This window comes from Mycteria americana, chromosome 1 (assembly GCF_035582795.1).
Source record: "Mycteria americana isolate JAX WOST 10 ecotype Jacksonville Zoo and Gardens chromosome 1, USCA_MyAme_1.0, whole genome shotgun sequence".
NCBI classification, from domain to species: domain Eukaryota; kingdom Metazoa; phylum Chordata; class Aves; order Ciconiiformes; family Ciconiidae; genus Mycteria; species Mycteria americana.
Window position 1 is genome coordinate 162,251,439 of NC_134365.1, and position 16,957 is coordinate 162,268,395.

General features: G+C 38.2%; 1 protein-coding gene across 7 annotated transcripts in view; it reads left to right on the forward strand.

The window, feature by feature from the left end:
- Window positions 1–16,891, forward strand: part of TMTC4 (transmembrane O-mannosyltransferase targeting cadherins 4) — a 61,570-nt gene extending 44,679 nt beyond the window's left edge. For 4 of the 7 annotated variants that reach the window (XM_075526340.1, XM_075526360.1, XM_075526351.1 and 1 more), the window contains 7 exons: window positions 2,561–2,640; window positions 2,814–2,921; window positions 3,042–3,183; window positions 3,836–3,950; window positions 4,435–4,547; window positions 11,175–11,244; window positions 11,762–16,891. In XM_075526340.1, coding sequence (XP_075382455.1) covers window positions 2,561–2,640; window positions 2,814–2,921; window positions 3,042–3,183; window positions 3,836–3,950; window positions 4,435–4,547; window positions 11,175–11,244; window positions 11,762–11,913 — 780 coding nt within the window. In that variant the 3' untranslated portion in view covers window positions 11,914–16,891. The remainder of the gene's footprint in view (window positions 1–2,560; window positions 2,641–2,813; window positions 2,922–3,041; window positions 3,184–3,835; window positions 3,951–4,434; window positions 4,548–11,174; window positions 11,245–11,761) is intronic. The other 3 variants (XM_075526303.1, XM_075526313.1, XM_075526331.1) reach the window with 3 other exon arrangements.
- Window positions 16,892–16,957: the final 66 nt, after the last annotated feature.

A 16,957-nucleotide genomic window follows, 5' to 3' on the forward strand; every position in this document is an offset into this window, starting at 1 on the left:
GTTTGTTTTAGTTTTTCTTCCTTTCCTTTCTTCTCTGTCACCACCATATTAAGAGGAACTAAGGCTACAATTTCACTTGAAGAGAAATTAGGAAACCAACATACAACAAGGAACTCTTCATTTTCAGGAGTACTGTATAGAAATATCGTTTCCTTTCACACTGAAGCTATTTCTGAGGACAGAGAAATACACCATCAAAAATGCTAATAGTTTATTTAAACAGTTTTGTTAACAGTTTTAATAGGCTATAGTACATCCTTTTAGTTCAGTTGACAAAATGCACATGTACACTTAATATTTCATTTGATGTTTTGACTTGAGAGAATTGATATCTCTCAGGTTTCTGCAGTCTGCACAATTCTGTTTACATGAGAAAATTTTTTTCTGCTGCTGCTTTTGAGATAGAAATGGATATTAAGACATTCCATGTTTTTAAAAACTGAGAAAAATGGAATTGGATGATGAAATGCTGACTGTTTCCTAACATAAGACAGCTGACATGAAAGACTGACTGGTTGGTGTATACAAAGTTTTTTCTCATATGCTCTGTCCCCAGTCTTTAATCTAATTTCTTCTTTCAGTAATGCTTATGACTTTTGTAAAACTTCTTCAAGAAAGAAATTGAATCAGATTACATTAATCTTGTTTGCTGAAGGTGAAATGTGAAGTCAGGTATTTTAAGGGCTAATATACATTATTGAGTGAAATCTTTCCTTATTTTTTCTGTTTTGCCACAATTTATCTTCTATCTGGAAACACAGCAAAGTTTAATAACCTAATTTGCTCTGAATAAATTTTGAGTCTGTAAACTTCAGCATATATAATCAGAGCAATCCAGTTTGGTATGAATGTTATCATAGTGTGCTGAGAAATTTCTGGAAGAGTTATACAAATACTGTTCGGTCCTAAGAAACATCTTTCAAGGTGTATCATTTTACTTTAACGACTCCTGGGAAAACAATGCTATTCTGTTTTGGTTTTGTTTGGTTGGTTTGGGGGGGTTTTTGACATCATCAGCGGATCTTTATGAATGGCTGTGTCTTGATATAAATGTGCCATTCCATTGCTTCTTTGGCATGGACCTTGTCGTATTTTTATGAATGTACAAAAGAAGTGCCTGGATCTTCTTTTTTTTTTTTTTTTCTTGGAAGCTGTGCTAAACTGCTTTTATGGGATGCTGAATTTGTGTGCTATTTTACATCTTGCAGCCTGAGGAGCTGCTTCTGTGTAAGCTTAGTAAGCTTTATAGCATCTTTGCTGTCTGTAAAACCAGTGAAACTACTTTCTCACTCATTCTAGAAAGCATGGAAAATGTTCTTAACTTTATTTGTTGACGGCATGTTACTGCATAGTCACAGTCACATAGAGATGGAATTCAACAATTAAATACCATAACAATTAGGTTTAAACATAATTATTTGTGCTGGATCAATAGGTCCCAGGTATTGTGCCAAATACAATTAGGATTTTTCCTTTGATGGACACATGAGATAAAATCCTTTTCTGAATGTAGAAGATGAATTAGAGTTACCTAAATGCATTACAAACCTACCTTTTTGTACTTCAATCTGAAGTAATTCCTGCATAGTGTTTTTTAAAATATTTATATTAGATTTTCAAAGTATGGAAGAAATTACAATGTGTGCTTGTTTTAGATGAAGTATATACAATTTGATTTCAAATAGTAAGGTAATTTAAATAATGAGTTCTGATCTAGTTACTGAGAAGTCTGTTTTCAGGAGTCAGTACTCACAGTACTTTCCTGTTATTTCTAAACTTGAGTATTCCCTTTGACCAGGTAATGTAGTCTTCTGAGATTTGTCTTAAAGTAGGATTTGAGATGTCTTCCGACTCAAATTTGTCCTGAAATATATTTATTCCTATCCAGTCCTCGCGATAAGTTCAGATGATGCATCTTCTTCCCTGTAGCTGTATCTCAAAGCTCTAGATCCTTCCTTCATTCTCTGCTTTGTAACAGGCCAGGTCTCCAACATGTTGCCATACACATTATTTTTACTTCAGAAATGCTATTTGATGCTTTTTTTTCCGAAGACAAATAATTGTGTGTGTTATTTTTTATTTGTTTTTGAAATACAGAGCTTAGTTTTTCTGTTAATGTTGAGTTTCTTCTAGTTTATGCTATAGCGAAAACAAAGTTTAATCAACACTTACGATGTAATGTTTCTTCTGCTATGGTGGATTTGATTGAGTCACACTTCCTCTTACTTATCTGACAAATAAATGAAATTAAGAGCGGGAGGTCTCAATATAGAGAGTCTTGTGGAAGGTGTGGTGACCTCATTTATAAAAATCAGGAAGTGAATAATCTTTCTTAAATAGCTGGAACAGGTAAGCTGATTAATTAATTTATTCCTCAGATTTTGTCTTGCTGTCTTCATTGTATGTATTGTCTGATCTTAAGTATCCACTTACAACAAAAGCCAGCAGTGAATGGCGCAAGCGCTGACTGTATCTCTTTGGAGTAAGAATTTTTAGCAACTTGGCTCCACAAAATATCTGACTGTATAGCATCTGGTAGAATGTTCATCTGTGTTTTCAGGTGCACTACAATGTTGGCAAAAACCTGGCTGACAAAGGAAATCAAAGTGCTGCAATCAAATACTACAGAGAAGCTGTGAGGTATTAGGAATTTTACTGCTTTAATGAACTATCCTAAAATTGCTTTCATGTTTAACATGAAGAAAATGCTTAGGTATTCATTTTCATGGTCTGCAGCATTGCAGAGCTAGCAATTTGCATATAGTAATACATGTCCCATACACAATAATAATCTCTTACATTTTAAATTTTAGGTTGAATCCTAAATATGTACATGCCATGAACAACCTTGGAAATATTCTGAAAGAAAGAAATGAGCTCCAAGAAGCAGAGGAGTTGCTGTCCTTAGCTGTACAAATACAGTATGTTTAGAACAATGCTAAGCAGTGTGTTGCACCAACTGAGCAGAAATGATACAATGGGATCTTGTGTTCCAAATGCTCAGTTGTCCTCTCTCTTGGTTTTTTTCCCAATTTGCCCAGACCTGATTTTGCTGCTGCATGGATGAATCTAGGAATAGTACAGAATAGTTTAAGAAGGTTTGAAGAGGCAGAGCAAAGCTACTGGACAGCAATTAAACACAGGAAAAAATATCCAGATTGTTACTACAATTTAGGGCGATTGGTAAGTACTTTTGAATAAATGATAGCTATGACAGTAATCCCTGTGTGTGTGTGTATATATATATAATTCCACTGTACTGTTAAATGCTGATAGTTATTCCAGTTTGCCTGATTTGTAGTTCAGGGTGATTTCGTATTTTCAGTAGTTTTTCCTGTTGCTTTCCCAGTATACTGCCTTCCATACAGGCTTTGGTAGTCCTACTTTTTCATATAAAGAGGTATACAGAAAAATATAGATTGTGGTCTTTTGTTCAAAAGATGTTATTAATCATTTCCCAATGTTAGACTGTTTTGCAGTCATTAGTATATTGTTAGGTAGTAGAACTATGCCCAAAAATTCCATTTAGATTCTTGGAAATATTTATATTAAATAATTATTTATTCTCTTGTGTAGATTTCTAAATTGTATGCGGGTTTTCCTCCCTATCCCATTGGTACATGCATATTTGAAAACAAGCCTGGGTCCCAGAGAAAAGCAGAGTAAAATTAATATATAGCACTCTATCTTCCATACTACCTTAGTATTCTTTTTACATTTCTTGTCTATAAAAACAAATTCCACTAGAATGGAATGAAACATTAACAACTCTTTAGTGCATGATAGGAAAGTAAAGCAAATCAGGGTGAAATTACTGTTTTTTCTTTCTTCTTAGTATGCAGATTTGAATCGTCATATAGATGCATTGAATGCATGGAGGAATGCTACAGTTCTGAAACCAGAGCATAGTTTGGCTTGGAACAATATGATTATATTGCTTGATAACACAGGTATAAGCCCATTTGAATGTTTTAACGAATAATTCAGTGTCTTGCAAAATTTAAAGCTTTATCTGTATTCACCTAAAAGGAGTTCTACGTCTTCTTTGGCTACCCAGACACTCTCTATAAATATAATACCTTCTGACTCAATGGTTTTAAAGCATCATTTGAAATCCAACCCATCAATTGAATTTCTGATCCTTATTTGAACTGCCATCATTATGCAAGCATGTTTGCATTATAGACCAAACTTCAGAACTTTTGAATCTGGGCTTTGTTGTTCTTCTGAAAGTGTTATCTGTTGAAAACAAAATGGAGGTTTTCTATTGTCTTATTCTGCAGAGTTTTACATTTGTGTGTGTGTGATACCTGGTTCTCTTTAAAAATGCATGTAATCAGCTATTCATACAATATGTGTGCTTGCAGCATGAAAAGTAACTAATAAGGCTGTGTTAAAACATGCCTTCTCTTTTTCCACTACATGGGCTCCCAGGCAATCTAGCTCAAGCAGAAGCAGTTGGAAGAGAGGCCCTGGAATTAATACCTAATGATCATTCCCTTATGTTTTCATTGGCAAATGTACTGGGGAAATCACAAAAATATAAGGTAGGTAATCAGAGCTTTCCGATTGTTGGTTGGGTTTTGGTTTGGGTTTTTTTCCTGTTTAAACTCTGTGTAAGTTTCTGTAGAAAGTGTTTGAGGAGGTCGTTGTGGACTATGACTTAGGTAATCAGGTTTCGATGCCCATTTCTGTCACAGTATTGCTGTGTGATTCTGGCCGAATTTCATCCCACCTTATTTTGGATGCCTGTGTTAGGAATGTTGCTGCCCTAAACTATGTTAGTGGTCAGTGGAGAGAAATGGGCTCTTAAGCACACTAGAGGGCAGTTAGGGTCTTGCATTGCTTCACTGCTGATAGAGAGAGCCTGCTCTGATTTAGAGGCCTTGGTTCAGGAACTAAAATTAGATGTGATATGCTAGTCCTGCTTTTTGTATGTAAAGGTTTACCATTACCTTATATGAATTCTAGCCTCTTTGCCTCAGACGCTATCTAAAATAGAGATATTGCAGATTTGCTAATGCCAGATTGAGGATGGGATACCTGGGTAATCCCAGAATATTATGAGGAAAAAGTCCATACATTGGGCAATGTATTGAACTTTCTCTTGGATGCAGTGGACCAGCCTGCAAGTGGTACCTCAGCATTAGCTACTTATATTTACAAGTAGTAAATGTAATGGAACTGATGAGAATGAGTTATTTTCCAAAAGGAATTTATGAGCTGACAGAGAATAAATCATACACAGTTAATATATTTAGTTGTTCTAATTGACTCCATAGTCACTGATTTGTGTATGTGATAGGGACAAATTAATAATCAAGGAAGGTTTTGGTATTCCTGAGAAAAACATCATTTACTGAACTATGGGGTTTGGAGGTTTTGATGGCTTTTTGGTAGTGATAATGTTAGCAGCACTGAAGGAACATCCTCAGTATATGCAAAGTAAGAAGATTTTATTATGTTAAACTTCTCAGAATAGATACATTTTTCCACCAATTACTGTGTCTACTTACATTTCTACAGTCCTGTTCAGCTGTGGAGTCATGACCTGTCCACATGTGAAGCCAGGGCCTGTGACAGCCCAGCACTTGCTTCTGTTTGTGTTAGTGATGCTGTTAGACACCCACCCGTTACTGTTCCTCTAGACTGGCTAGGGTTTTTTTCTGTACACTCTCTTTCTTTTCTCTCTCCACCTGAGACTGTTATAAAATATATATTTTAGGTTAGTTTGTTAAAGTCTAGAAGCATACAAATTAACATCCAGAATGTATAAGGGATGATATTATGGAGGAGGTAATTGCTAGGATTATTTTGGTGAGTCATGACTGTGAAAGAATAGAGGATTGTATAGTTATTCATCAAGAAGAGTATGCAGCATGACAGCATAAAGAGCATTTATAATGAAATAAGTAGAAAAAATAAGTTGAAAACAAGCTAGAAAACTTTTCCAGGTGTAGGAGAAACAAGTCTGTGTTACTGAATTTAAAAAATAAAAAAGGAGGTAGTGATTTTGATTGCTAGCTCTGAAAGGTCATTATGCTGCAGGGGAATGTGTTGGAGACAAAGCAGAAATGATAGTAGGGGAAAATGAAGCTTTCAAGTCAGCATCCTGAATGAAGCAAAAGGAGCAGTGGAGCCCAGGGAAGAAAGCAGGGAGCCAGTGAGTGTTTTAATAGTTCAGCATGGAGTAGTCGGTTTGCGTAGAGCAAAAAAACTTAACTAGTAACTTGAAATTGATGGGTTATAACAGGGAGAGCAAATTAAGGGAATCAGAAAATGGACTCACTTAGAAAACATTATCATCTCAGCAGTTGTATTTTGCATTGCCTGGAAAGAGGAGGTACAGGTTTTTTAAGTGGGAGAATGCTAAATGACAGTAAAAAGCGTGGAAAATTCAGATTTTTTTGTCTACCCCCTCACCATGTAAAAACAGAGAGAAGTGGATGGCTCTTTAAGGATTTTTACTGAGTGTTCGGGATGGGAAGGGCGGGGGGGGGTGTGAAGACTGTCAAGGTGATGGAGGTAATTTTGAGAGGGCTGCCTGGCTGTGTCTGATGTGTTGTATAACCTCAGGCATTTCATTTATTAGGTTACTTGTTATGTGTCTGTATAAAAGTTGTTACCGTATTGGCTCTGTTGCTGTGAAGTAAGATTTGTTCTGGGATTTTTTGTTATCTCTTATTTTAAAAGACATTGAGTCAAAAAGGTTTTACTATGTTATGAGAGGTTTCCTTCCAATAAGCACACAATGTTCTCCTTCAGTTGCAAATGCACTTTGATTTTTGGCAGAAGATGGTTTTCCTAAGTGACCAAAAAAACCCCAACCCTTTGTGATTTCTGTTTGTATCTACTCATGAATGATTTATTGTTCCAGAAACAAAAGCACATCAAGGATGAGCTGTTTTGGTGGTTTTGTTTTGTTTTTTAATTAACATCTGTTATACCAAGTAAGAGTTCTCCTTTAAATGCTTGTTCTTGTCGCAGTGGATGAAGAACCAAGCTATCTTTAGTTCTTTGAAAATATGTATGCTGTGGTTTTGTTATGTATACATCTATGCTTTTTCTGTAAAAAGTACAATAAATCGAAACCATTCAGCATTTTTTGTATTTGAAATAAAGCCAGACTACAATTTTGTGCTGTGGCCTTGGCAGCAGATGGAATGCAATGTGCTTACCCAAAGCCTTTGCTATATGCAGTGTGCAATTTTCTTGGCAACACTTAAAGATTTGGCAAGATAGAGCAATTTGAAATATCACCGGATGTACTGGAATGTATATTTACTCCGTATTATCTACAGTAATATGAATATGATGCACCTTAAATAGCCTTTAATCAGCCAGTATGCTTCTACTAGCTGCTGAGCAAAGCAGTGGTGATAAAAATGTTTTCAGCACGTAGTTGAAGATGTATAGTAATGGCAGCCAACTCTGAGAATCTATTTCATTAAATTTTCTGGGAACACATTACACATGTTTGTCCCATTGTGCTTCAGCAGTGAAAGAATGAGTCCATACATTAGGTGGTGCTTCTTTCTGTAGGTGGCAACTTTTAGGCATAAAACTGAATTAATTGGACAGCACATCTTTCACTTTGATTGCTGTTATCCTGCCCAGTGAAGAAAGCAGAGATTTACTTACTAGACCAAAATACTAAAATTTGCAGTGGAAAAAAATACAAGTTTATGGAACTTTTGACTACTACATGCTTTCAAGTGCCAATCAACTGCTGATTTTTGGGCTTGGATGGTTGTATGAAAAGAAGAGGTTATCTTGCAACACCACTAGAGTTGCCAAATGTTTGAGTCTCAGTATGTTTCTCAGGTGACTGAGTTAGAATCACAGAATAATTTTGACTGGAAGGGACATCCAGAGGTCATCTAGTCCAACCCCTGACCCAAACCAGGGCCATCTCCAGTTGAATCTTGAACACCTCTATGGATGGAGATTCTAAAACATCTCTGGACAGCATCTTCCAGTGCTTGACCACCCTTATGGTAATAAAAAAATTGTTTCCTTTTATCTAATTGGAATTTTCTGTATGCCAGCTTGCATCCGTTGTGTCTCATCGCATCACACAGATTTGTGAGAAGAGTCTGTTTCCATCTTCTCTGTATCATCTGATCAGGTACTTGTAGATCTCCCCTTCATCTTCTCTTCCGAAGGCTGAAGAGATCCAGTTCTTTCAGCTGCCCCTTGTACGTCTTGTGCTCCAGCCCCCAACCATCTTGGTGGCTCTCTGCTGGACTTACTAAAGTATGTCCATGTCTTTCTTGTAATGGAGAGCCCCAACCTGAACACGTACTCCAGATGTGGTCTTACAAGTGCTATATGGAGGAGAAGGATTACTTCACTGGACCTGCTGGCTGTACTTGTACTTAATACAGCCCAGGATGTGGTTGGTCATCTTTGCTGTGAGGGTATGCTGATGAGTTTTATTCAATTTATTGTCTACCAGACCCACCAGATCATTTCTGTAGGGCTGTTTCCTAGACAGTTGTCCCCTAGCCTGTAGTTTTGCATGGGGTTATCCCATCCCAGATATAGGTCTTTGGATTTACTCTTGTTGAACTTTATGAGATTCCTGCAGTCCAATCCTGTTCAGCATCCTCATTATTGATCTGGATGACGGGGCAAAGACCCTTGGTAAGTTTGTGGATGACACAAAACTGGGAGGAGTGGCTGATATGCCAGAGGGTCATGCTGCCATCCAGAGGGACCTAAACAGGTTGGAGAAATGGGCTGGTAGGAGGCTCATGCAGTTCAACAAAGGGAAGTGCAAATCTTGCAGCTGGAGAGGAACAAGCCCAGGCACAGTACATGCTGGGGGCCACCCAGCTGGAAAGCAGACACCAGATTGATTGAACCTGAGCCAGCAACATGCCCTTGTGGCAAAGAGGGCTAATGATATCCTGGGTTGTGTTAGGAGTGTTGCCAGCAGGTCGAAGGAGGTGATCCTTCCTCTCTACTGGTGAGGCCACACCTGGAGTCCTGTGTCCAGTTCCCAGAGAGCCATGGACATACTGGAGAGAGCCCAGCAAAGGGCCACAAAGATGATGAAGGGACTGGAGCATCTTTCCTATGGGGAAAGGCTGAGAGAGCTGGCACTGTTTAGCCTGGAGAAGTCTCAGGGGGAGGATCTCAATGTATATAAATACCTGAAGGTGCAAAGAGGATGGAGCCAGGCTCTTTTCAGTGGTGCTGAGTGACAGGACAAGAAGCAATGGGCCCCAACCAAAACATGGCATGTTCCCTCTGAACATCAGGAAATTTTTTTTTTACTGTGACTGTAATCGAACACTGGCAAAGGTTGCCCAGAGAGGTTGTGAAGCCTCCATCCTTGGAGATGCTGCTTGGACATGGTCCTGGGCAGCTGGCCCTGCTTGAGCAGGGAGGTTGGACTAGATGACCTCCGGAAGTCCATTCCAACCTCAACCATTCTGTGATTCCTACTAGACCATTTCTCTGTCCTGTCCAGGTCCCTCTGAATAGCAACTCTCCCCTCCAGTGCATTGAGCACTCCCTCCTCTTAGGTGCTATCTGTAAAGTGTTTGAAAGTGCATTCAGTCCCATCATCCAAAACTTTAATGAAGACACTAAATAGTATGGGTTTCAAAAAGACCGATGCATCCAGGAACATTAATAGTCTGGGTGTGAGAATGCTGGAGCTGCTGCTTATGCCAGGGAAAAGCAAGGCTAAAACTTGCACTAGGTGGAGTCATATAGTCCCTAAATTTCCAGACATCTTGTTCCCTCGTTCACTCCTATCCAAGTATTCCTTCTCCTGAAACAGGATGTCCTGCAAAAGGATTTGTTAAGAACCCTAGGGTTTGTCATTTCCTTGACCTGAGAAGATGAAGGCACTTTCTGCCTCAGTCCCTCTTGCCTTCAGAGTGGCAGCCTCGGCTGTGCTAAGGAATGCTTTGAAAGGAGCACGTAGTTTGGGTTTGAATTTGGACATACTGGGAAGCTCTTAAGTCACTCAAAGGTGAGTGACTCAATCTTGACATCAGAAATGTCTTGTCCCCTGAGGGACCCTTACAGAGACTTATTTCATGCTTCACATGAGAAGACAGTGGAACCAAAAATCTGGCCGATAGGTTGTCTCTTTCAGTAAAGCCTGTGTTGTGTTTTGTAGATATAAGTAATAAAAGCTTAGCACAAAGGAAAGGCCTTTTCCCCAGGTTATTGTTCTCACATACCTCAGGCAGCAAGTATGTGCATTCAGATGGAAGCCTGCTACACTGAGGTAATTTTATCTTCAGGTCATTTGCATTGAAACTGAATGGGCAACTTTCCCTAAAACACAGCACCGCATAGAAATCTATGTAAAATTCGCTCTCTAAAATATCTAAACTTGCATGCAAGAGAGTAAATATGCTCCATTTGGACTCAGGGGGGGTGTATCTTTTTAAACTTCTGCAGGAAATATGCTCTGGAACAAAAGTATCTACTTTAGCAGCTAGTTTGGGAAAATAAAAATGTTTGAATTAGAGAATAAATTTAGCAGTAAATTGTTTTCTCAATATTTGGTGAAGGAGCTCAGCTTTTCCAAGAAGCATTATGATATCAACAGTCCTAAGAGTACACACTGCAAGTGGGAATATGGAAAAGAGAACTTGTGAGGAATATTTCCGTTGGCTTGATTTTTTTTAAGTAACAGGCACCCAGCTACTCTTCATTGAGAACCATGTTGAAACATCTGTTTGAAAGGGGTTTACTGGAATGCCCCCATTTTAAATGCTAATAAATATTTTAAAGGGAAGGGTGTCTAAAAGCAGTTTGCTCCGATACTGAATTATATTATCCTTGACTCAATAAGTAAGGAAAACTTCAGTAGGTAATGTTTGAAAATATTATAACTATGAAAAAAAAAAAAAGTATTCAAGTAAACTGCTTTGCAAACTTCACTAGTGCTTAATAGCTCTCTGCTAAAATAACAGCAGCCTTTGAAAACATGGCACTTATTTGTAGCGTTATTACTGTTTTCTGGAGGCTGCAGCCACCTGAGCTACAGGATCACGCAGGCTGAGAATATATATATACATGGTGGTATCATATAGATATGACATAGTTTGGGAGGGTTTTTAATTACAATCGTGGGTAAATTTTGCATTATTGTATATACTACAAGAGTAGACTGTCCTCTTGACTTGTTCTTCTAAATTATTCAGGAATCTGAAGCTTTGTTCCTCAAGGCAATTAAAGCCAATCCAAATGCTGCCAGTTATCATGGTAATTTGGGTAAGAGCCTTTCTAACTCTTATCAGCTGTATTGTTTGTTTGCTTCATATTCATTGTGTTTAAAAAGAAAAAGCAATCTTTTGAGCCTTCTTCCTGCTGGGCAGATTTCTATTTTACTTCCTAGAAAAACTGCCAGCCAGAAGAACAGGGCGCTAAACCAGAAAAGCTGTCACACGATCTGACAGATCAAGAGGGCTGCACAATCCAGCCCAGAGGTAGCTGCACTTCAGTGTCTGCAAATTGGTTCATTTATGCTATGCTTGTAACCCGCAATGAGCTCACCAGATAAGAGCTGCCATTTATGGCTGCAGTGTAATTCATTCCTTCATCATTCCCATGCCAGTTCGGCTCGCAGGCTTTGCTCTTGCATTTGGCAACAGAACAAGCAGCTACTGTGCCACCAGCCAGCAAGAGACCCTCACTGGAAACAAATGCTTTAATGTTGTTTTCCAAGTGATTGGCAAGATTGCACGTTATTCAACAATATTGCTAATGAAATTCCTCATTGATGTTCCAGCTGTGCTTTATCATCGCTGGGGAAATCTTGACTTAGCAAAGAAGCACTATGAAGTCTCTCTGAAGCTTGATCCTATGGCACCCGGGACCAAGGAAAACTACAACCTCTTAAGAAGAAAACTGGAGCAATTGCAAAAGAAAGGCAATGCCTGATGTTTCTTTTCAGGTTGTCCGTGCATGCTGTTTACGATTAATGTTACATGGGTACTTTTGACCATGTAAAGGATTCAGTCATTATTTCTCAAAAATAACACCACCACCAGCACTGCACACTTGAATGTCCAATTATGCCCTCCTACAGATCCTAACATTTCAGCTGCACTTTGGGGGATCATTTTATTTTTACTCTTGAACTGCTTTTAAAGTCCCTTAGAACATTTTTATAGGTATATGAAAGCAATGCAGATGGAATTTCACAGCTTTCACTTGTAATTTGATATCTTCATCTAACTTTTCAGTAGCAGGATGAATATCAGAAGGCAGTTTTATTTCTGAAAGTGATTCTAAAAAAAAGTGTAATTTCCTGTTTAAATCCTGATCTTTTCAAGTACGAAAAATATCTGCCCACTTCAGTTTTATTACTGCCTTCTACTGCCAGTCCTGCAGAGCCAGTGGAAGAATGGATTCTCTCCAGCACATCAGTCTACTCTTGTAATTTGAGTTATGCCCTTGTTCTTGTTTCTGACTTCACCCTTCAAAGTGTCAGATTTGTACAGGAGTAAATGAGGACAAGGATTTGACCATAAAACGTTTGTCAGCCAGTGTACTGCTGAGGTATGCTCGAGTGGAGAAAATACTTTTAGATTAAGATGGAGATTTTAGGAAGCAGCAAAGGGAAAAGAAGTGTGAGGTGACAGAGGAGGCAGATAGATTTTCTGCTCTTGCAGGCAGCCTCATCTAGCACAGACAACTTGGGCAACAAATCAGAATTACTTTAGCTCCTGCCACAGGTCAGTGGTCTAAATACACTATAGCATCTACAGGAGCTAATTCCTGTGTTCTCATGGCAGTTCAGTCCTTTCTGGTTAAGGACATTACACCTTTCAGCTCCTATATTGTTGGTGAATAAGGAGAGAATTTCTGTAAAAAAGTAACTGGGCAGATCACCTGACCTTGGCTGTTGATGTATTAACTGGAAGGAACCCGGACTCACCTTTGTCTCCCGCAGCTCATGCATTTGCTGAAGTGGCAGTTAAGTAAGCATAGCTGTTAATGCATAAACTGATCACATTGATGTGGAATGATTCAGAGATGGTACACGTTGATACAATGTCACTTTTCAAAATGTGCTATGCTTTAATACATGTTTAAACTCTGGCTGTCCAGAGGAGTTTGTCTTGTGCTAATATTTACATTCCTGCTTCAGGAAGAAGTCACATGTCTATTTATTTGTTGGTTTTTTTCTTTGAGATTAGAAGATTGCTATTGGATGTGAAAACTGAGGAACTTTACCTCTCTTTTCATATTCCTTTCTCCTTTCCCTCTGTCCCTCCTCGTAGGAAAAAAATGATCAGTGCGGTATTTGCAGCTTTCCTAATTTGTCCAATGATTATTGTATAGAGATTGTGGAATGTTCTCCATACACAACTCACCTATGTGTGGAACCATTTCAAGCGTAGAGGGAATGCCTGCTGGAGACAGGATGTCGTGTGACCTTGCCATCTGACCACCATGTAACCGTTCTACATCTATCCTATGTTTTGAACCTAGGCTACTTTTACATTATAAATTTGCTTAGAAATGACAGTTGTTCTTGAAAGTTGTTTCAAGAACCAAGTGCGTCTACAGAGCACGTTGCAATACTACAGAGCCCCCAAAGCATCCTCTTGACAAAGCTAGTCGGAGTACTACAAGTAGTGCAGCTACTTTAATGTAATATTCTTGCCAGACTAACTGTAAATCTAGTCAGCAAGGCTGTGGCAGTGTGGTGCTGTCCACAGATTCGGCTTTGAATGAATTAATATGCCTACATTACATAGTATGTTGCCATACTGATTTTAGTTGAGGTACCAGAGGCATGTGTTTGTGCTAGTGCAGTGCTCCTCTCCTGCTAATATAGCCTGTTTCTCAGCAGGACTAATTAGTTCATATAGGGTACTGAGTTGATGCAGTTGTTTCCATTTCTTCTGGTTTCTGGACAAAATTTTCAGAAACTAGTTTCTGAACATATTCGCAGGATATCAACATGATCTTTTATAAGTATCTGTACTGATCCAGCAGAACGCTGCACCAGTATGGCTAGTCATCTTCTGATAACCAGCGTAGTTCAGTCAGTCCCAACTTTTGTATCTGAAACATGCTGAAATAGATACACCGTTCAGTACAAACAGAAGACTTTTAAGGCTTTCCATACATAGCCTGCTATTCATCAGATATAGAGAACACTTAGCTACTTCAGTCATGAGGTATTAAAGAGTTGGGATCTGGCTGGATGAGCTAGTTTATAGCAGAAGATAAATGTGTTTAATATAATCAGGTCTTTTCTGTATATTTGGAATATGACGTACTGAGTTTAAATTATTATTCTCATCATGAAGTTCACATGGATAGTTTTCCCTGTTGCCTGCCGTATTAGCTTTACAGAAATCCACTAGATCAATATTATGTATGGGGTATGAATTCTGTCTAGGTCATTATGAACCAAAGTTGTTGTAGGAATTCCTTTGTGGAAGTCAGTTTGTCCTTCTACTCAAGAGTCTTAGATGAAAGAGATATGCCAACAAATGGGATGTTTTGTTGGTATTTGAAAACGGTGTTTACTCTTCAATACAGACAACATGATTTTTTTCTTGATTAGTTTTCTGGCTACCTGTATATATTTTGTGATGGTTTATTTGGTTTATATCATTTTCAGTACTATAGAAATTCAATGTGATTACTTGCATGATGGTAATAAGAAGGATACACTTATGTCTGAGAGTAATGTTGAGGCAGAATTGGGTTCAAAAGCAGCAACAAACAAGACTTTTTTTAATAAAAAATTCCTTACGACTTTCAAGAATGCTAAATATTTTTTTACTTTATTTTCAGAAATATTTTGAGAGTGCAAATAATACAGTGAGTTTTATTAAAATGGTTATAATGTTAACCTTTTGTTTGTTTTTTCATACCTCATAACTGACCCCTGGAATAGTGCAGAATACCCAGCCTGGAGGAGAGAAAGGTGAAGAAAAAGTGGTTTTGTACGTAACTGTTGTTACAAACATTGTCTGTCTTTCCAGCGTGCTGGATTTTTTCCTCACGTTACCTTTCCACCATTGCTAATTACAGGAGATTAAAGTTTCCTTCTTATCAGCTGGCCTGCTTGATTCTGTACTGAAGTTAAGAAACCTGGATACGTTTTTTTTCAAAGTTTGCTTGTTCAAATACAGTTCTGAGAAGTGAAATACAGAACGATTCAATGCACAGAATGGAGTTAGGAAACTATTCACAATGACTGCTATGGATGACAGTCTCTTTTCACCAAAAACTTCCAAGGGAGTTCCCTAATTGTATGTTTCTCTCATGTTTAGACCAATGCCATGTACATGAAGTTTCCTGTTATTTAATTTCATACTTAGGATTTAAACTTTAGAGATGTGGGTTGTGTGTGTGTTTATGAGCACTCAGAAATAAAAATCTTCAATACTTTTGAACAGTTTGTTAAAAAAAAACGGGGCCTGTTCACTGGGAACTTGTTTCCTTCATATTTGAGATACCTGCATCTGAGCTATTCATCCTAGTTTCTCTGTGTAGTCACTGGGAAAAAAACAGGTAATCTGAAACATGATTCATCTCCTAAAGAAAGCATCTTTAGGATGTGGGGTGTCATGTACTTGAAGCAGGTATTCCTCTTCACTAACTTCAAAGGGTAACTAAGGTGATCGGCTCATATGTATGAAGAAAATCTCACTGCTGCTTTCAGCTGGAAATATTCTGGTCCCATACACCTCTAGCATTCTCATACATTATCTGCACCAAGAATATTAAAAGCTGGTGTTGAAGCAAATTGGCAGGTACTTGCCTTGACGGTCGGAGAGTTATAGTAGCTGGATGAGGGAATGGGATGAGACAAATTAAGAGAGCTTTCTGCAGATAGTTAAATTTATATGGCTGATAAAGCATCTGAATGTCAAATCTCTGCCTACAGAAACAGAACATTCAGGTCCAGTTCGATCCATTGTTAGCTTGTCTATGATCACAGTAAATGGTGACAACTTCTTATTGGACTTTTGGTGTCCTTCACTTTGTTTTAAAAGCTATCTAAAGCAACTGTAAATTTACAAAGATGATATTTTTTTTCTTAAATTGAAGTTGCTATTTCAAGCTGTAGCTGTTAGAATGTTAAATGTGATAGCATCGCCCATTTCTATATGGTGGGGGTTTTTTAGTTTAAATATCTTAATATTTATTTCATGCTTGTGTTCCACATTTCATGCGAGCATAGGTACATTTACATACCTACCATTACATGTAGATTCCCGTGTGATCCTCAACTTGGCCCTTTCACTGAACAGTGCTTCCTTCCACAGCTCTTGACATGCCTCTACCAAACCTGTGTTTATGAGGGCTTGTTTAACTCGAAAAGACTAAAATTTGCCAGAAACAAAAGTGAGATCACACGTTTGAATTTCTGTGATGTAAACACCGAGGGAGCCAAACTTCCGTCATGTACCACCATAAGCAGCAGGTACCCCTAGTAATGGCCGCTTTAGACTCTGTGGTGGGCTCCAGGATGATGTGAAGTGGTTGTACATAGGTGTAACGTTATAGACACAGCAACTTGGATCCTACGCTTTCAGGAAAAAGGACTGTATAGCCACTCCGAAGAAGAGGATGTGCATAGCTGCATGGGCTGTTGAGCGCTGGAGGACTTGATTACCTTCGTATTAGAAAGCTGCACTGCAGTATTGTGGCATGGGTGTTCAGTGTGTGTCAGTGATGATACATGTTAAGTGGTTCAGGGCTTTTTAAAATAAGTATTTTTGTTAGAAAAAAAAACAACCCTACAGATACTGAAAGTGGTAGCTTGTGATTGCTGAGTTGAACTGTTTTTTAATGTAGTGTTAATAATTTAGATTGCCGATGGTATGTTTCAATTTCTTTTCAGCTGAGCAAGAAGTAAATACATTTGTAATGGAGCCATGTAATAAACCTGCATTTTGCTATCTTTTTGCATAGATTTTAATTGTGATAATGGTGTTTATTTTTGTAGTAA